At 50.3% G+C, this 15,492-nt stretch overlaps 3 protein-coding genes across 4 annotated transcripts; all 3 read right to left on the reverse strand.

The window, feature by feature from the left end:
• Nucleotides 1-17: 17 nt before the first annotated feature.
• On the reverse strand, nucleotides 18-827 carry LOC136455444 (uncharacterized). Its single transcript, XM_066455468.1, has 3 exons — nucleotides 732-827; nucleotides 564-647; nucleotides 18-419 (listed from the first exon to the last, which is right to left on the reverse strand). The coding sequence occupies exons 1-3, from the start codon at nucleotides 825-827 to the stop codon at nucleotides 18-20; spliced, it is 582 nt and encodes a 193-aa protein (XP_066311565.1).
• A 5,015-nt stretch (nucleotides 828-5,842) lies between these two features.
• On the reverse strand, nucleotides 5,843-8,729 carry LOC136450931 (BTB/POZ and TAZ domain-containing protein 3-like). Its single transcript, XM_066451630.1, has 6 exons — nucleotides 8,574-8,729; nucleotides 7,629-7,984; nucleotides 7,395-7,525; nucleotides 6,906-7,212; nucleotides 6,313-6,629; nucleotides 5,843-6,159 (listed from the first exon to the last, which is right to left on the reverse strand). The coding sequence occupies exons 2-6, from the start codon at nucleotides 7,968-7,970 to the stop codon at nucleotides 5,979-5,981; spliced, it is 1,278 nt and encodes a 425-aa protein (XP_066307727.1). The 5' UTR covers nucleotides 7,971-7,984; nucleotides 8,574-8,729; the 3' UTR covers nucleotides 5,843-5,978.
• Nucleotides 8,730-11,411: 2,682 nt separating this feature from the next.
• LOC136450930 (integrin-linked protein kinase 1-like) lies at nucleotides 11,412-15,492 on the reverse strand. 2 transcript variants are annotated; one of them, XM_066451629.1, is made up of 12 exons: nucleotides 14,803-15,492; nucleotides 14,596-14,670; nucleotides 14,417-14,521; nucleotides 14,214-14,299; nucleotides 13,991-14,111; nucleotides 13,754-13,833; nucleotides 13,516-13,578; nucleotides 13,264-13,385; nucleotides 13,094-13,179; nucleotides 12,866-12,978; nucleotides 12,591-12,719; nucleotides 11,412-12,410 (listed from the first exon to the last, which is right to left on the reverse strand). In XM_066451629.1, the coding sequence occupies exons 1-12, from the start codon at nucleotides 15,247-15,249 to the stop codon at nucleotides 12,404-12,406; spliced, it is 1,434 nt and encodes a 477-aa protein (XP_066307726.1). In that variant the 5' UTR covers nucleotides 15,250-15,492; the 3' UTR covers nucleotides 11,412-12,403. The 2 variants fall into 2 exon arrangements, with proteins under 2 accessions (XP_066307726.1, XP_066307725.1); XM_066451628.1 differs by having other exon boundaries at nucleotides 11,412-12,719.

Consider the following 15,492-nt stretch of genomic DNA (forward strand, 5'->3'; position numbering starts at 1 on the left):
GAGAGTTGGGTCCTGATTCACACCGTCTTGGTTGGGTCGGTGGGGTCGATTCCCACCACCTTGGTCTCCTCGTGCTTGTGGAAGGCCATCGAGGAGGTTGGTTTGTTGTCGTCCGGGACTGCTGGGATCGATGACTCCTCGAGTCGCGGGAGCTCGGACGAGTTGATGACCATGGTGGCAAGCTCGAAATTCTTGCGGTCACACATGAAGGCATGCGAGAAGGCGCTGCTCACGGTGATGATGTCGTTTGGTCCTGGCATCTTCAGCTTGAGGTAGGTGTAGTTGGGGATTACCATGAATTTAGCGTAGCATGGCCGCCCCAAGATGGCGTCGTAGGACCCTGGGAAGTCCACCACTTCGAAGATGAGGACCTCCGAGCAAAAGTTGGCTCGGTTACCAAATGTGACGGGCAGGTCGATCTGCCCAAGTGGGTATGCCTGCGCTCCTAGGATCACCCCGTGGAAGGGAGAGCCCGCTAGGCGGAGTTCCGACCGGGGGATGCGCATGGCGTCGAGGGTGTCGACATAGAGGATGTTGAGGCCGTTGCCTCTGTCCATCAGCACCTTGGTGAGGCGCTTCTTGCGGACGATGGGGTCGACGACGAGCGGGTAGCGTCCCGATCTCACAACGTGGGAGGGATGGTCCCTCTAAGCGAAGGTGATCAGTGATTCTGACCAGCTAAGGAAGGAGGGGACGACCATCTCGACGGCACATGCCTCCCTATAGCACACCTTGTGCTGGCTCTTAGACCAGATGGTGTCGGATCCACCAAAGATCATGATGCATTCCTTAGGGTCGGGGAGGCCGTCTCCATCCTTGCTCACCATGCCTCCTTTCTTGGCTGCCGCCTCTTTGTCGTCTCCTTTCAGCCCGCCGACCTATCGTAGGAAATGTTTGAGGAGCTCATAGTCCTTGTAGAGATGTTTGACAGGGTAGGCGTGGTTGGTGCACGTGTTATCCATGAGCTTGTTGAAGTGGTCAGGCAGGCCCTGCTGGGGCTGCTTTCCTGTGCGATCAGCTGCGGCGACCAACGCGGTGTTGTTCGGTCGGCACCGATTCTTTTTGTTCTTCTTGCCCCTCTATGTGGAGGGGCCCTCGTCTTGGTCCATGCGCTTGGCCTTGCCTTTGTCCTGACCTTCGTTGAAGACTGCTCTGACCACCTCCTCGCTGGAGGCGTGGTTAGTGGCGACGTCGAGCAGGTCGCAGGTGGTATGGGGCTTCAGGCAGCCAAGCTTGTCGATCAAGGACTCGCAAGTTGTCCTGGAGAGGAATGCGCCGATGATGTCCGTGTCGGCGACATCAGGGAGGGAGTTGCATCGTTGGGAGAACCTGCGGATGTAATCCCGTAGGGACTAGCTAGGCTCCTGCTGGCAGCTCTTGAGGTCCCAGGAGTTACCAGGGCGGACATACGTCCCCTGAAAATTTTCGACGAAGACCCTCTTGAGGTCCGCCCAGTCATGGATGCTGTCGTGCGGGAGGAATTTGAGCCACGCCCGAACATGTTCCCCCACGCAGATGGAGAGATATTGAATGATGAAAAGGTCATCATACACCCCTTTGGCTCGGCAGGCGAGCCAGAAATCTTTGAGCCAAATACCGGGATTTGTCTCCCCGGTGTACTTGGCGATGTTGGTGGGCGGTCGAAAGCATGGTGGGAACGGCGCTCTCCGGATACACCGGCCAAAGGCCTATGGTCCCGGGCCCTCAGGGCTAGGACTCTGGTCGTCTGACCGACGATCATGCCTAGGGCGTGTTTCACCGCTCCCCTCAATGGTTCGGCTAGGACCCGTGCCGCCTGCCCTTATCACCGCCCGGTGGACGTCATCATCATGTTAGGCCTAATGTTGGTTGCTGATGATGCTGCGATCATCTTGGTGCGGACCAAGCTATTCGCGTACCGACGGTCGGTGTGGAGCAGGCGCTAGGTCGGACCATGACGTAGACGCTGCCTCCCGAGCCACGCTTGGTGGCTGCAGCGGTGAGCGGATGGAGCGATCCATCTGGTGCGTCCCCACTCCCTCAGTGGAGAGAGAGGGCACATGTTAGAGTCATGATGCGGAGCTTTCCGCCTATTGAACGACGATGGCTTCTACCAGCGCCCAGAGGTTCTGGTAGAATGCCTGCTCCTGGGGGTAGACGGGCTCGGGAACATCGCGTAGAAGCATTGCCGCAGCGACGATGTTCTGGCTAGCCTAAGCAAACTATGGGGGGTCATTTCCCTCGTTCATGATGTCGCGCTGGACCTGGCAGGCGTGACCCTAGGCGCCGCCCACCGGGTCTTGATCATGGGGCGCAACGTGCTGCACCGAGCGCGCCGACGCAGGCGGCGACTGGTTCTGCCGCTGTTGTCGTAGCTCCTTGACGTGCTCTTGTGCAAGCGCAAGGGCCCCCACACGCGGGTATAGAGGGGTGTGAGTCTACATAGACTCTGCAACCACCGGCGGCTGCCCCGGAGCGTCCGCCATAGCGTACTCCCAGAACGTACGGTGGCTAGGTGCCACATCATCGATGCTGGAGCTATCGCTCTCAACCTCGTCATCCATGAGTTTGTGGAAAGTGGTGGGAGCATAGCTCGCCATTCCCACAAATTTGGATGTGAGAGGGGGGCGGCGCCAGCGTGCTTCGAAGCCCCCGAGCGCACGCGTCCATGGGAGACACGAGGTCGTAGGGGAACTGGTCGTACGATGTTTGCGGTGCAGACAATACGGTCCCTCCGGATAATCGGTAGGAGATAGTAAATAGAGAGTAAATAATATTATGGATATTACTCACAATGGGGTTTGAGCAGAGAGATTGCTCGGAATGAAGTGCAGGCACCTCGTCATTGAAGTCATCGTGCGTTCTGGAGCCAATGGAGGGCGCCCCTCCGACGGGCGCCGGAACGAGTGCCTCCTCACGGAGGTGTAGTACGCCGAGCCGGTCGGCGACAAAGTCTAGGCTTCCGAAGAGGAAGGCCTGGGATGGCTCGAAGTTGGGTGGAACCCACATCCTAACTGGTGGGAGCGTGGGAAACTCTAGTGAGCCAAAGCGAGTCGTATCGCTTGAGCCTGCCATGGTGAAGGTGGTGGAAAGTGGTCCATCCGATGACAAAAAGTGTGAACGTACAACGTCTTCCCCATGGACGGCGCCAACTATCGGTGCAGAAAGTGACCAACACATAAGTATTTGTAGTTTTGTTGTATGTTGTGATCGGAGGTGGCCTAACACTCAATGACATAGGGTTTATACTGGTTCAGGCAACGTGACCTACGTCCAGTTTGAGTCGGTCGGTGACTTTATTCCTGAGCCCTGATGCTCGAAGTTTGCTGTAGGGTTACAAACAGAAGGGAGAAAGATGGGGGGTACAAGAGGTCCGGTCGAGCTTCGGTATGAAGGGACGAGAGCGACGAGAGCTCCGCTATGTGCTAAGTGTTTGAGCATGTGCTCGAGGTTTGAACCTAGTGGTTCTGCCATGTGCTAGTGAACTTGATCGATCTCCTTGTTGGGAGAGAGCACATCCCCTTTTATAGATGAAGGGGGTGGCCTTACAAGTAAGGGGGAGAGAGTACATATGCTACTAAGTCTTGTTGCCCACATCGTCAGGTACAAGATGATGGTAGGCGCCCATAATACTGTTTAATGTCAGATGCACGTGGGAGGTTGCGTCGTCTTCTTCTGGTATGACAGACGTCGGTGCCTGCCATACTGTTGAAGCTGAGAGGCATGCAGGGGGTTTTGCCATGTTCGCCTGGTATGGTAAATGCCAGCGCCCATAACACTGTTGATGCCCAAAGGCATGTGGGGGAGCCTTATCGTGTTTGTCTGATATGGGAGTTGATGGCGCCCACAACACTATAGGGAAAATGTCGGTGTCTACAACACTGCTTGGGTTCTGTCATGCTAGGAAGGTCGTATGGTATTGTCTGGTAGATGCAAAGGGTACGGTCCTTGGTATTGCGGTTGACTTGAGTGTCCTACCCTACTTTCTTTGTATGTTTCCTGGCCCTTACCGAGCGGGCGTCCCCGGTCGTTTGGTCCCAATCGGCTCGGATCACGCCAATTGGAGAAGAGCAGCAAGCAGGGGTTCGGCGCATCCCCGGTCAGAGACGCGGGTCGGAGTCAGAAGCGGTGTTTGGCCAGGCCTTCCGGTCGGAGACGCCGTCCGGAGGTGGGCCGATGCTGGAAGCGAGCGTCGTTCCTTCTTTGTGAGGCCCTCCAGTCGGAGAGGCGGGCCGGAGTCAAAAGCGGGCGTCGTTCCTCCTCGGCCAGACCTTTCGGTCAAAGATTGGATTGTCCTTCTGGCCTATCATTTAGGTGTTTTGGGCCTGCCCATGAGTTGCGCGTTGTTTGCAACGTTGTCTGCTGGACCGAGCCTTTGTTGAGAAGTCGGTCCGTGAGGGACCCCGGGTTTATGAACCCGACATGTAGAGAGATCTTGCATTTACCCTATTTTAACTCTGCTGGTAGATATTAATGTCATGTGATTGGTGCTTTGAAGGACTTATCCATTTACCAAGAATACCTTATTCTAACTTATGAGTTGGAAGAAATTACGTTGATTTTTTTGATGCCTCAACTCTCCAAGTACAAGTTGTATCTGAACTCACGCACTAACTCACACCACCACACACACGCTCACACACACACACCTAGTGCGCAAGCTAGACCTGCACCTATATGAAGAGGCTGCACGTGGTTGAGAGGTATCCAAAGTCATCCAGGTTTCGCACGTGACGGGCACGTCACCCTGACCATTGTGGCACATCCACGTGTGAGGCTTTTGAATAGCCAGGACACAACCTGGACACTACTAGGAAAAAACCCCAGTGAGAACATCGCTCTTATAGTGTCGTAGCTAGAGTACTGATATAAATGACTGCTTTCATCGAACATCGCTCCATTGCCTGTCTCCTAAAACATGAATTCATTTATATGCCCTAAATATTCTCATTCACCTCATTCATCGGCCATCCGTACCATTGTTCTTTGTTTGTCCCTCTTTTGCCTCTTCCTGCATTAGCCTCTCAACATCATGCCACCACCCTTCCCCCATCTCTCGGTTTTGCTCAACACCTCTCTTCTCCTCTCCTCTTGTCTTCATCCTTATTGCTCTAACTTCTATGCTGCCCTATGCCCCTCCACCCTAACTCGCTCATGCGTTGTCCACCACAATTCTAAAGGTTACTACCTCCGCACACATCTTATGTTTGGTGGACAGCCAGATCTGCCACCGCAACGATGATAGGAACCTCTTCCTTACTATGTACATTGGTTTGCTTTACTTCCTCACACCTATCCTCCCCTTTTCATGACTTCTTCCATTTGTGGCTTTTTTACCAAGAGAATCCATAACATACTATGAGTAAACAAAAGATCTAGAAGACAATACCAGCCTCATAGATGCCATTCTCCACCACATATTGATCATATTTAGCCGTTGCAACTAGTATGACATCGCTAGTCATCCAAAAAAAATTATTTAATTTAATCGAACATATCTGGTAGTCTATTTTAAGTATGTATTCTCTTAGTCTATCTCTAACTTTAATGTTGCACAAAATGATAATCTAAATTAGTAACGGGCAAAGTTATAAGCAACAAAGCACTAGGACAACTACAAAATGAGATATAAAGAACTCTAATCTAGCACCAATAGACATATTATATTTTTGAAAATGTGCTTTGTATCGGTTCCATAATTTTTATTTAAAATAAATTAGTTATTTTTTAAAAATAAACTAATGTTTATCATTTTTAGAAACTATAAAACCACCGTTTGAACTAGCTAGATGGCCAAAAAAAATTCAATACTAATAGTATGGTGGTAAAAAAATTACTTGAACTATAGATGGATGGTGAAAATAGATATCACGCAACCCAACAACTGTTCTGACTTCTTTTTTTTTTATAAGGATGTTCTGACGTTTTGATTCCGGCTCCAGTCCTCATGGTACTGGTCCCCTTCCCGTAACATAAAACCCCTGCGAACTTTCGGTGTTTCAAATAGGTCCTATAAGAGTAGCCACGTGGCAACTCCCAGCTGGCATTAGGATTGATGAAAAATTTCTCCTTTCGGGCATAAAACCCATGGTTCCTCTGCTCTCCAGCACCTTGCACACCAAAAGGTTCCATTTGGTCTCTTCCTTCCTCCCCAGATTCCGCATTTTCTCCTTAAAATGCCTGCAAATTGTAAAACAAGTTCTATAAAACCAGTGTTCTGTTATATGAAAGCAAGAAACGTCAGAACATTCTCTCCCCCAGTTTCGCTCTGGTAAAATTGCTACTGTTTGGTAGTAGAACCAAACAGAATAACAAAAGATTTGCCGCGCTCACCTGCAGAGAGGAACCTTGCAGGTGTCCGGGGTGAAACACATGCGAGAATGCAGCTCAAGGACCTGCCACATTCGCTTGCATTTGGCGCAGCCACCAGGCACCCGAACTCTGCAGGTCGAGAAGTGGCGCACGAGCAGCTCGATACCCTTGCATGCCGGAAACTTGCAGGAAGCTGCTAGACTGCCCTTGAGCGCTTGATCTCGAGGCCCGATCGTCCTGCATCCGTCTCGGCATATGTGGACAAGCGCCTCCATTGCTTCGTACAGTTGCCGATAGACCTTCTTCTCTTCCATCCTTTTAGCTCTTTCCTGCCTTTTCTGCATCAATTCAGACTATCAAACAAAGGTTTCAAACCACTACAACTACAAGCATTGGAACTGCAGAAACGTGCAAGTGTTTAGTTGTTCTGCGGTGTGTGCTAGTTCAGACAAACTATGAATTGAACTGTCTGAAACTCTAAGCAGACAGACTGAAACTCTGAATCACTAAGGGCATTTCCTTTCCTTCTCTTCTTGCTACTGAATACTAAGAGCTAGCAAGGCAGGGTTGGAAATGATCAAACAATACTAATATAACCATTACAGAGAACTCACTGTATCGGCTTCGACAAGAGACTCGAGCAACTCCTGTTCCATACTTGGATTGACCCGTCTCATTACTTTCCACCCATCTGTCAGAGAGATGGTCTTGAAATCCCCAATGATCATTCGGGTACAGACGAGCGATAGACGGGGCGCGTCACACAATCTGGCAAGCTGCAGCATGTCTACCACGTTGTCAGGAGCAAGGAAACTCCTCTCGAGTTGGTCGATGCAGACCGGCTTCAGAGATGGCACCGAGAAAGCATGGGACAGTACAAGCAAATGCAGAACGTGCTTCTTCATCTGTTCCTGCTCAAAACTTCACCAACAAAAAAACAACATAAATCAGAGCGTTTGTTTCTTACTGAAAACTGCACACATCAGAAGAAAAAAAATATTATGCACTGTCTTCAGCTTCAGTCACTGCAAACTGTTTGGGCTCAAATCTGATCTTTAGAGAACAGTGAATTATCTATACAAATGACTAAATACCAACCATACCGTGAAGAGTACAGAAATCTGATGAAAACACGGACTGCTTCTGCAGGCGCGCCAGAAATACGGATGCACCGAAAACCATCTTTCAATTTAGCTTCCTCCAGCATAGCTCTCAGGACAGGAGATTTGACACTCTGCAGAAGAGGAAAATACGAAGGCCTTACATAAGGCCAAATCCGCTATGTTCCTGTAATACGAGAGGCAATCACAGGAAAAGATTAAGAGAGCTGTACTCACAAGAACACAGGAATGTGACAGAATTTCAGTGCCATCGTCTGTCGAAACACGGAGATCAGATTGGTATCCCTGCAAGAACAGCTTGTCCCAGGAATCGACGACTCCTTCAGGGACGCGGCGACAAGCCTTCGCCTTCCTAGAACTTCTCCGCGCGTCATAAGAGGTTCCAGGCAACGGTGGTGGATCAGGGGCGTTGCTGCGATGAAGCTGAGGATGCCGGCTAGGATCCGGCGCAGCTTTGGCGCCTGCCGAACTGTTGGACTCAAGATGGATCTCCAATGGGAAGTCGATCGCATCGTCGTCCAGGAAGAAATCAGAACAATCCAACTCAAGGCATTCCATCAACTATGCGCCCCCTGCTTTGACCGTGAAAGGGGAAAAGTTAACTGAAAATTACATAACTTACTTACAGCAGTTACGTTCAGAAAGTACAAGCTGAAATAAATAACTACCACAAGAGAGAGAAAGCAAAAGTAGAGGCAAATAAATTCGCCTCTAAATACAGGAGTATTTGATATTCCTGTGTGCTGGTTATTGCGCTGTTCTTTAAAACAGCTGCCAGCCACTTCATTTTGCCCTTCCAAGACTAAACGAAACTAGTATGTGATTCTGAGAATCTCTGCAAGACTGAAGAAATATGAATACCAAATAAGTGCGTTCCACCACTGCCAACAACGAGCCGAAAGAAAGATATACACATGATTGCGTTCATTTTTTTTTCTGCATGGCGTCTAAAGGGGAAAATTAATGTTCTTTATGAAATCTTAGAGCTCCGTTCATCTGAAAACCTTTACCACCCAAATCCCGGAAAAGGAACAAATCAAAGGGATCCAGCTTTGAGCCATTCGACTCCAATCGTTTGGGCCATCAGAGAGAAGATTAAGGTAGCAGAGGAAAGAATCAAAAAGAAAGCTGTATTCAGAAACCGCACACGAGCGTGCTCACCTGAAATCAGTCTAGGCTCTGGCCTCTGGAGTGCAAACTGCAAAAGCCTCTCTCTGAAAAGAGAGTGAGGGCGAGATGCGAGAACGAGAAGGGAGCTTGTTCACCACTCACCACCACGTCCTCGTCAGTCCACATAAACTTTTTGAGCCCTCCTCTTCCTATGGCGACTCACGCCAAGGCGCCTGACAAGTGTTCCCCTACAAAATGGACTGCCCCACATGACAGTGGCAAGGAGCACGGGGTGGGGCCCAGGGCAGGCCCAACAAGGCCAGGCGAGGGGAGGCGGAGGCGTGGAGACGGAAAAGTGGCGGCCGTCACAGAAAACAGAATCGGCAGGTAGCCGGACGTCGCCGCCGACTCTCGTGTCCTCACGCAGAAAGAACACGACGCCGGGCCACTAGGAACGCGACATGTGTCGAGGTGCCGGTGCCGGACAAGAGGGCACGGCGCCTGCACGGTGTGGTCCCAGGCTCAGGGAGACTCGGAGAGCTTCCCCCGTTCGGAGCAGTGGAAGAGCCTGGACTTAGGTCTATGATCGTTGGGGTCACCTGCTCGTGTGGCCGTGGGCTCTCTGCCGCAGCGGATGAAGTGAACAGGAACCAATGAATTGACCGTCCTTGGATCTGCAGCTACAGGAGACAGTCAAAACTCGGAACAATAGGACCACCGCACATTATCCCAATCCTGCCTTCTATAGAAAAAAAAAAGAGAGAGAATATTTTTTTCACATTTCCTATATTTTATCCGCTTGAATTTTGTGTCTGATGTTTAGGCTATGTTTTATGATGTACTTTACGATGTTCATGTAGTATACATGTGATGTGGTGTTCTATGATGTATTTTGCAATGTTCACGTACATACGACAGTCGCCTGAATTTGTGTTTGCTGTTCAGACGACGTGTTGTGATGTTCGCGTAGTGTACATGTAATGTTCTATGATGTATTTTGTGATGTTCGCATAATACACGTGATGTTCTATGGCTGTCGTCTGAAGAAAAATCTATATTTCAGACATCTGAAATATAGCAAATCCCTATTTTTTTCCTAGAAAAATACTAGTACTCGTCCAGGCCACAGAAATTACAGAATGAGATAAAGTTTTTGGTCGCCAGCGGAACCTGGCTGTTCTTAGTTCCATTTTCTTCCTCACCTTTCCTTCCGTGCTCTGGAGATCTCTCTGTGTTTTGTTTCTTCCGTGCAAGAGGGTACCGACCTTTCTTGTCCTGAAGACTTGTCACAATTGGAGATGTCCACGTCGAGGTCGGCTGGCCGGCAAGCAAGCGAAAAAACAGAGCAGTTTTCGGAAGAGTGCCTATAGCACATGAGGCCATTCCGCCGCCGCGTCGTCCGGCATTTTCCGAGCAATGGAAGGCTCCCTGAGTTCCTGATAATAGTCTGCAGGAATTCGTGTGCGCGGGAGCGACTTGATGGCGGACGAGTCGACGTCGTCTCGTCTCGCGCCGCGAACCCAACAGCGTTGTACGCCAGCGGCTCGGTGCGACGAGGCAAAAGCAAACACGCAGATAGCGTCGTGTCTTTCCCTGCTGCGGTCGCTATTCCGTGTCAGGTCATCCTCAACGGTGCCGATAGCACTCCACGTAGGAGTAGGATAGACTGATAGAGGAGAAAGTAGAGAGATCGAAACTCTCGCGAAGGTAACGAGAATGGTAATGCTCTTTACCGGACGGACGGATGGATAAAATATATTGGCCCGCCTACAGAACAACACGACCAGACACAATTTAGGCCCCGTCGCCCACGTGCTCACCCTTCCTCTCTGCCTTCTCGCACGTGCTTCGCAAGTCTTTATCTATCCTCTGCTCCTTTCTCCCCATCTCTGTTCGTCGTTTCTGGCTCCTGTGCCACCATCCCGTGCCGCGCCGTGCCACTATCCCGCGCCACGCCGCCATCCATCTTGCTCGTCGTGGAAGGGGAGGCAGGAGGCCTGCATCTGCGCCCCCATCCACCTCACTCGTCACAGAAGGGGAAGGCTTCTCCTGAGTGTATGGGTCATTGCTCTCGACGTCCCTCTGACTCGAGTTTGTTGGTTACCGGAGTTCCCCACTAGGGAGGCCGTGGTTGCCAGCGACATTGTGTTTCAAGTGTTTCGGGCGTTTTAGACTTATGCTTCACGTATTTCATCTGGATGTTACAAAAATAGATCTGGAATGTTGCATATGTTGCAATGACAATATACGCATGTTGCAAGCATATGTTTCAAGTGTTTCATCTAGATGTTGTAAAAGTAGATCTCGATGTTGCATATGTTACTATAGCTACATACACATGTTTCAAGCGTATGTTTCAAGCGTTTCATCTGTTTTTAGTCGTATATTGCAAATGTTTCAAAAGTAGATCAGGGGGGCACACATTGCAATGGCCCCGGTGGTGGGGCGCCATCGTGGGTCACCCTGCGGGTGCCTGAGGCCGGCAGATGCCTCCACGGCGTGCATCTGTAGACGGGGTAAGGCAGGCATGGCGGGCGTGCTCCTGTTTGTCACGACACGCTGGGGGTAACGATCCTCCTGTTACGTGGGCGCGGCGGACGTGCTTCTATTACACGGGGACGGGGCGGGGGCATGGTTGATGCGTTTGAACGGGAGCAGCGTCCGGACGCCTCCTGCGCCCGGACGTCCGGGTGCCTCCTGTGGCCGGAAGTCTAGGTGCTAGCCCTTCCGTATAGAGAAAGGACAGGTAGGGAGCACAGAACTTGGGGCAAGAGCGCGGAGATTACGCTATGCGCTACATGATGATGACCCCTCTTTCTCTCTTTCAGGCAATTCACAATAGGTAGAAAAAGAAGTTACCAAGTTTATAAGAAAAATTGGATCTGAAAATATCATGGCCGTACGGTTTTATTAACGTGAAATGGTGAAAAAACTAAAACAGTCCACGACTAGCCCTAATAAACCCTTTTACACCCAAAGGTAACACACAACTGACAGAGTCCCTCACACGTTATCGTTGTTGAGTTTATCACAAGTTCACAACAACGATAAGCAACTTCAACTTCCCACGATGAAGACCAACCAAAATCCCTATCACGCCGCCACCTAATCACAGCAAGCCCTAGCCTCCAAACAAAGTGAACACAGTGTTTCATCGTTGGTGAGCTTTGTTGCCAAACAACTCTGCTTCGGCATTGCAGATCCACTCTAGGAGAGCCAGAGACGAGCAAGTAGCGAACCCGAAAGAGTCTGACCTCGTCGAAAACCCAAGACTTGAGGATAAACATTAAGCATACCATTTAGATTAACATCTACGAGGAGGTGCAGGATCTTCAAGGCAACGCCTTCAAGAAGGATATGACGTCGAGCTCCGTTGTCACCTACCCATGGACTTTAGTTATGCAGATTCACGAGCCAGTCTGCTTGCATCTCTATTTGCTGTGGAGGGAAGGGTGACAATTTTGGGCCGGCCACTCATCCCACACTGATGGGCTGCTGTGCCCAATCCCTTTCGAGGCCCCACCTCCCACAATGATTTGGCCCACCGGAAAGCACTAGTGCCGACGTGCCGATTATCATTTTCAGGCTCCTATGTATGTATGTATATCATGTTGTTTGTAAAGGGGTACCCAAATTTCATGGATCTTACTTTATGTACTACGACAACAGTAGAAAACCAACAACACACGTGCATTCTATTTCACACTGCAGGGGGGGAAAGGGACGTATACGTGTTGTTCTGTCCACTTTTACTCACAATCCGTACAAAAAAACAATCAACATGCCGTGTGATCCTCCACCTTATAACAGCACTCAAGCTTCCCCGGAAAGAGACGTGTTTGCAGCGATATGTACACATTGAAGAAGGCGAGCAGGCGATGTCATTTCCTGTAAAACACGGGAATTCTCAGTGTGTTTAATTTCGAAGAGGGAATAAAATAGAATATTCAGTCACCGAATGCAAAGATCTTTTTTTTTCTGAACATTTTTGTTCACGGCTCAGTGTGGACTCTGCTCTTCACGGAGCGACACTTATTAATTCGCTTAAAACTCCGGGAGGATACACACCAAAGCTTGAGCGACTCCTTCCAGCTCCCTTGCCTGTCGCAGTTGTTATCGATCTTGTCGAGCCGGATGATGATCTCCGAGAATGTCGGCCGAGCCATGGCCTGCGGGTTCCAGCATTCCTCCACCAGCCTGCACGCACATAACCGGGGAAGAAGAACAGGGGTTGGAAAAGACAAGCTACTTTTTTTTAGGGAAAGACAAGCTACTTTTGAACTGAAATGTGGCACTCATGAGGTGTCATGAAAGGGCCCTTGTTGTTTCAGTTCAGTACTCACGCTTTGAAGTCTGGAGGATAGCCCTTGAGCTTGCCCTTGAGTGACGGCCGCATCCCCTCGAACCGGATCGTGTGTCCTGAATCCTCTGGCGTTCTCACCGATCCTTCAACCATCTGATGATTACACACGCCACAAAGGATGAATGGACAGGAATGCTACGATCTGAAACTGAAACGTCCCCATCCTCCTTGCTGTTTCTGCATCTGGAAAGAACAGAAATTTACTGACCTCATACAGGATGAAGCCGAATGAGTAGGCATCCACGCTCGAGTCGAACGCGTCGTTTCTGTACAGCTCAGGTGCAGTGTGGTAACCTAAACAATAGGAAGGTTTTTTTAATTTGGATGGATCATGGAGAAGTACAGAATGGATCAGAAATGCCATGATCTCATACTTACTGAAGCTGTCAACGAGAGCACCATGATTGATCAGTCTCGCTTTGTCGGGCCCGATCTTCGACACCCTTGTCACTCCGAACCCCGCGATTTTCAGTTGGCCTCCACTATCCAGGAAGATATGTCTGGCACCTTACCAAGATTCAAATAGTAAAGTACGGGACAACCGTGAAAGACAACAGCAATTTGTGTGCCACTGCCAAGAATGCAACAAGAGGACAGCATGTCTCGGGCTGCTTCATTTCCTCATCTTACTTTGGCTTTAGATCGCAGTGGATGATGGGGTCCGGTTTGCACTGATGGAGATAGGTCATGCCCCTACACGTACACACGGTGAAGGCAACAGCAAGAAACATTGTTAGCAAGCATACATGCGCGTTGTTATCTTTTTTTTTTTCCTGAATGAAAATGTAAAAGAGCTACTCGTATAGATTATATGGTGTATATTAATTTGGATTCTTCAGCTCTTATTGGGATCAGAACCTAGGAGTACCTGGCAATATCAAGGCCATATCTTAGCACCTTGTGAGCATTTAACTTTCCTTTCTTCTGGATACAGACCGATAAGTCTTTCTGAGTTTTGCAGAAAAAAGAATAAAGTCATCCCATCAGAGGACAATTTTCATATGCACTATATATATAATCAGTGGCATGCTCAAAATTACTTTTGGTGGGAAGATTAGAGTAACTTTGTTTTCCATGGAAAATAAAAAAGACATGGTGGTATTACCTCTTCATGGAGTTCAGAAACAATCATCATAGGTATACTCTGAGTGACGGCTCCGACGAACTGAACGACATTAGGGTGCCGGACCTTCTCTAGTACAGTCAGTTCATGTCTGAAAGAGTTTCTGAAACAAAAGAAGAGACACTTTTTACATAGATGAAACAACATCATTGGTAACTTAGTACAGGTATTCCTTAAAAAGTTAGCACAGATATTAGCATCTTACGCAGCTTCTTGATCGGAGCAACCGTCTCTGTCAAGTATTTTTACGGAAACCTTGGTGCCATTCCATTTCGCGATGTGGTACATGCCCTGTTCGATTTGCCTACCAACATTAGCCCCAGTTTCCGTATCTCACTGGCATTCTTTTCTTGAACAAATGTTTGTGAATGAAACAAATAAAGTTGGATATTGGAAAGAAAAATGCACCGGTGTAACATCACAGCCTCGCCGGAATTGGACCTCTCCGGGGTTCAACTCGTACTCTGGTATCTCGCCTGGGACCGATACCATCATCGGTGTCCTCTTAGTTCTCTGCAGAAACGATCACGGATCAGTCAACAAACAAGATAAAAGTTTCAGTTCAAGTGCCTAGAAATTAAACATACCGGAATCTTTGCACCATGAATTTTCAAGAGATCGTAGACCTTGGAGTGGCCGTAAAACTTGGCATCAGCTACTGCCTACGATCGGAGAAGCGAATGAATGAGATCATCATCTGACTGATGACGCAGGCAGAATCGCTGGCAAACAAAACTCTGATGCAGGCGTGACGTGAGAATGGCAATGGCCGGTTAACCGGCCGCGCGGCTCACCGTGCTTCCCCAGCGGTCGCGCGCGTCGATGTTGGCCTTCCAGCTGAGCAGAATCCTGACGACGTCGCGGTGGCCCTCGCAGGCGGCGATGTGCAGCGCGGTGCGGCCGTCGAGGTTGATGCTGTTGACGTCGACGCCGCTCCGCAGCAGGCCCTCGACGCCCAGCGCGTCGCCCTGGCACGCGAAGAAGAGCAGCTGCATGGTGGTGTCCAGGTTCTCCGGCACGCTCAGGTCCTCGGCCGCCGTGCCCGACCCCACGGGGCTCTGGCTCCGGCCGCGACGCCGGTTCGGGTCCATGGACGACTGCCGCCCGAACAGGAACCGGTTGGTGGCCCGCCCCGTCCGCGGGGACTCGAGCGACGCCTGGCGCCGGAGCTCCGAGTTGTGCTTCATCGAGCCCCCCGAGACCTGCCGGTGCAGCGCCACCTTCATGCCGTTCGCCGCCATGTCCGATCGAAGCAGTCTTTTCAGGTACGGTTGGTCAGTGCATCCGGGAACGGGCCGGGATCTCGATGGCGGATCGGGGTCCCCGAGGCACGAGAAAGTGCGACGGAGAGCCCCGCGGAGATCGAGACCTTGGCGGTAAGCTTGGGCCTCGTGAGCGAGGAGAGGAGAAGAGAAGAAAGAGGAGACGGCGAGCGGAGGAGAGTGAAGAGCGGAAAGGCCACGCTTCCCGGGCGGCGAAGGAAA

Source organism: Miscanthus floridulus, chromosome 5 (assembly GCF_019320115.1).
Source record: "Miscanthus floridulus cultivar M001 chromosome 5, ASM1932011v1, whole genome shotgun sequence".
Lineage (NCBI taxonomy): Eukaryota > Viridiplantae > Streptophyta > Magnoliopsida > Poales > Poaceae > Miscanthus > Miscanthus floridulus.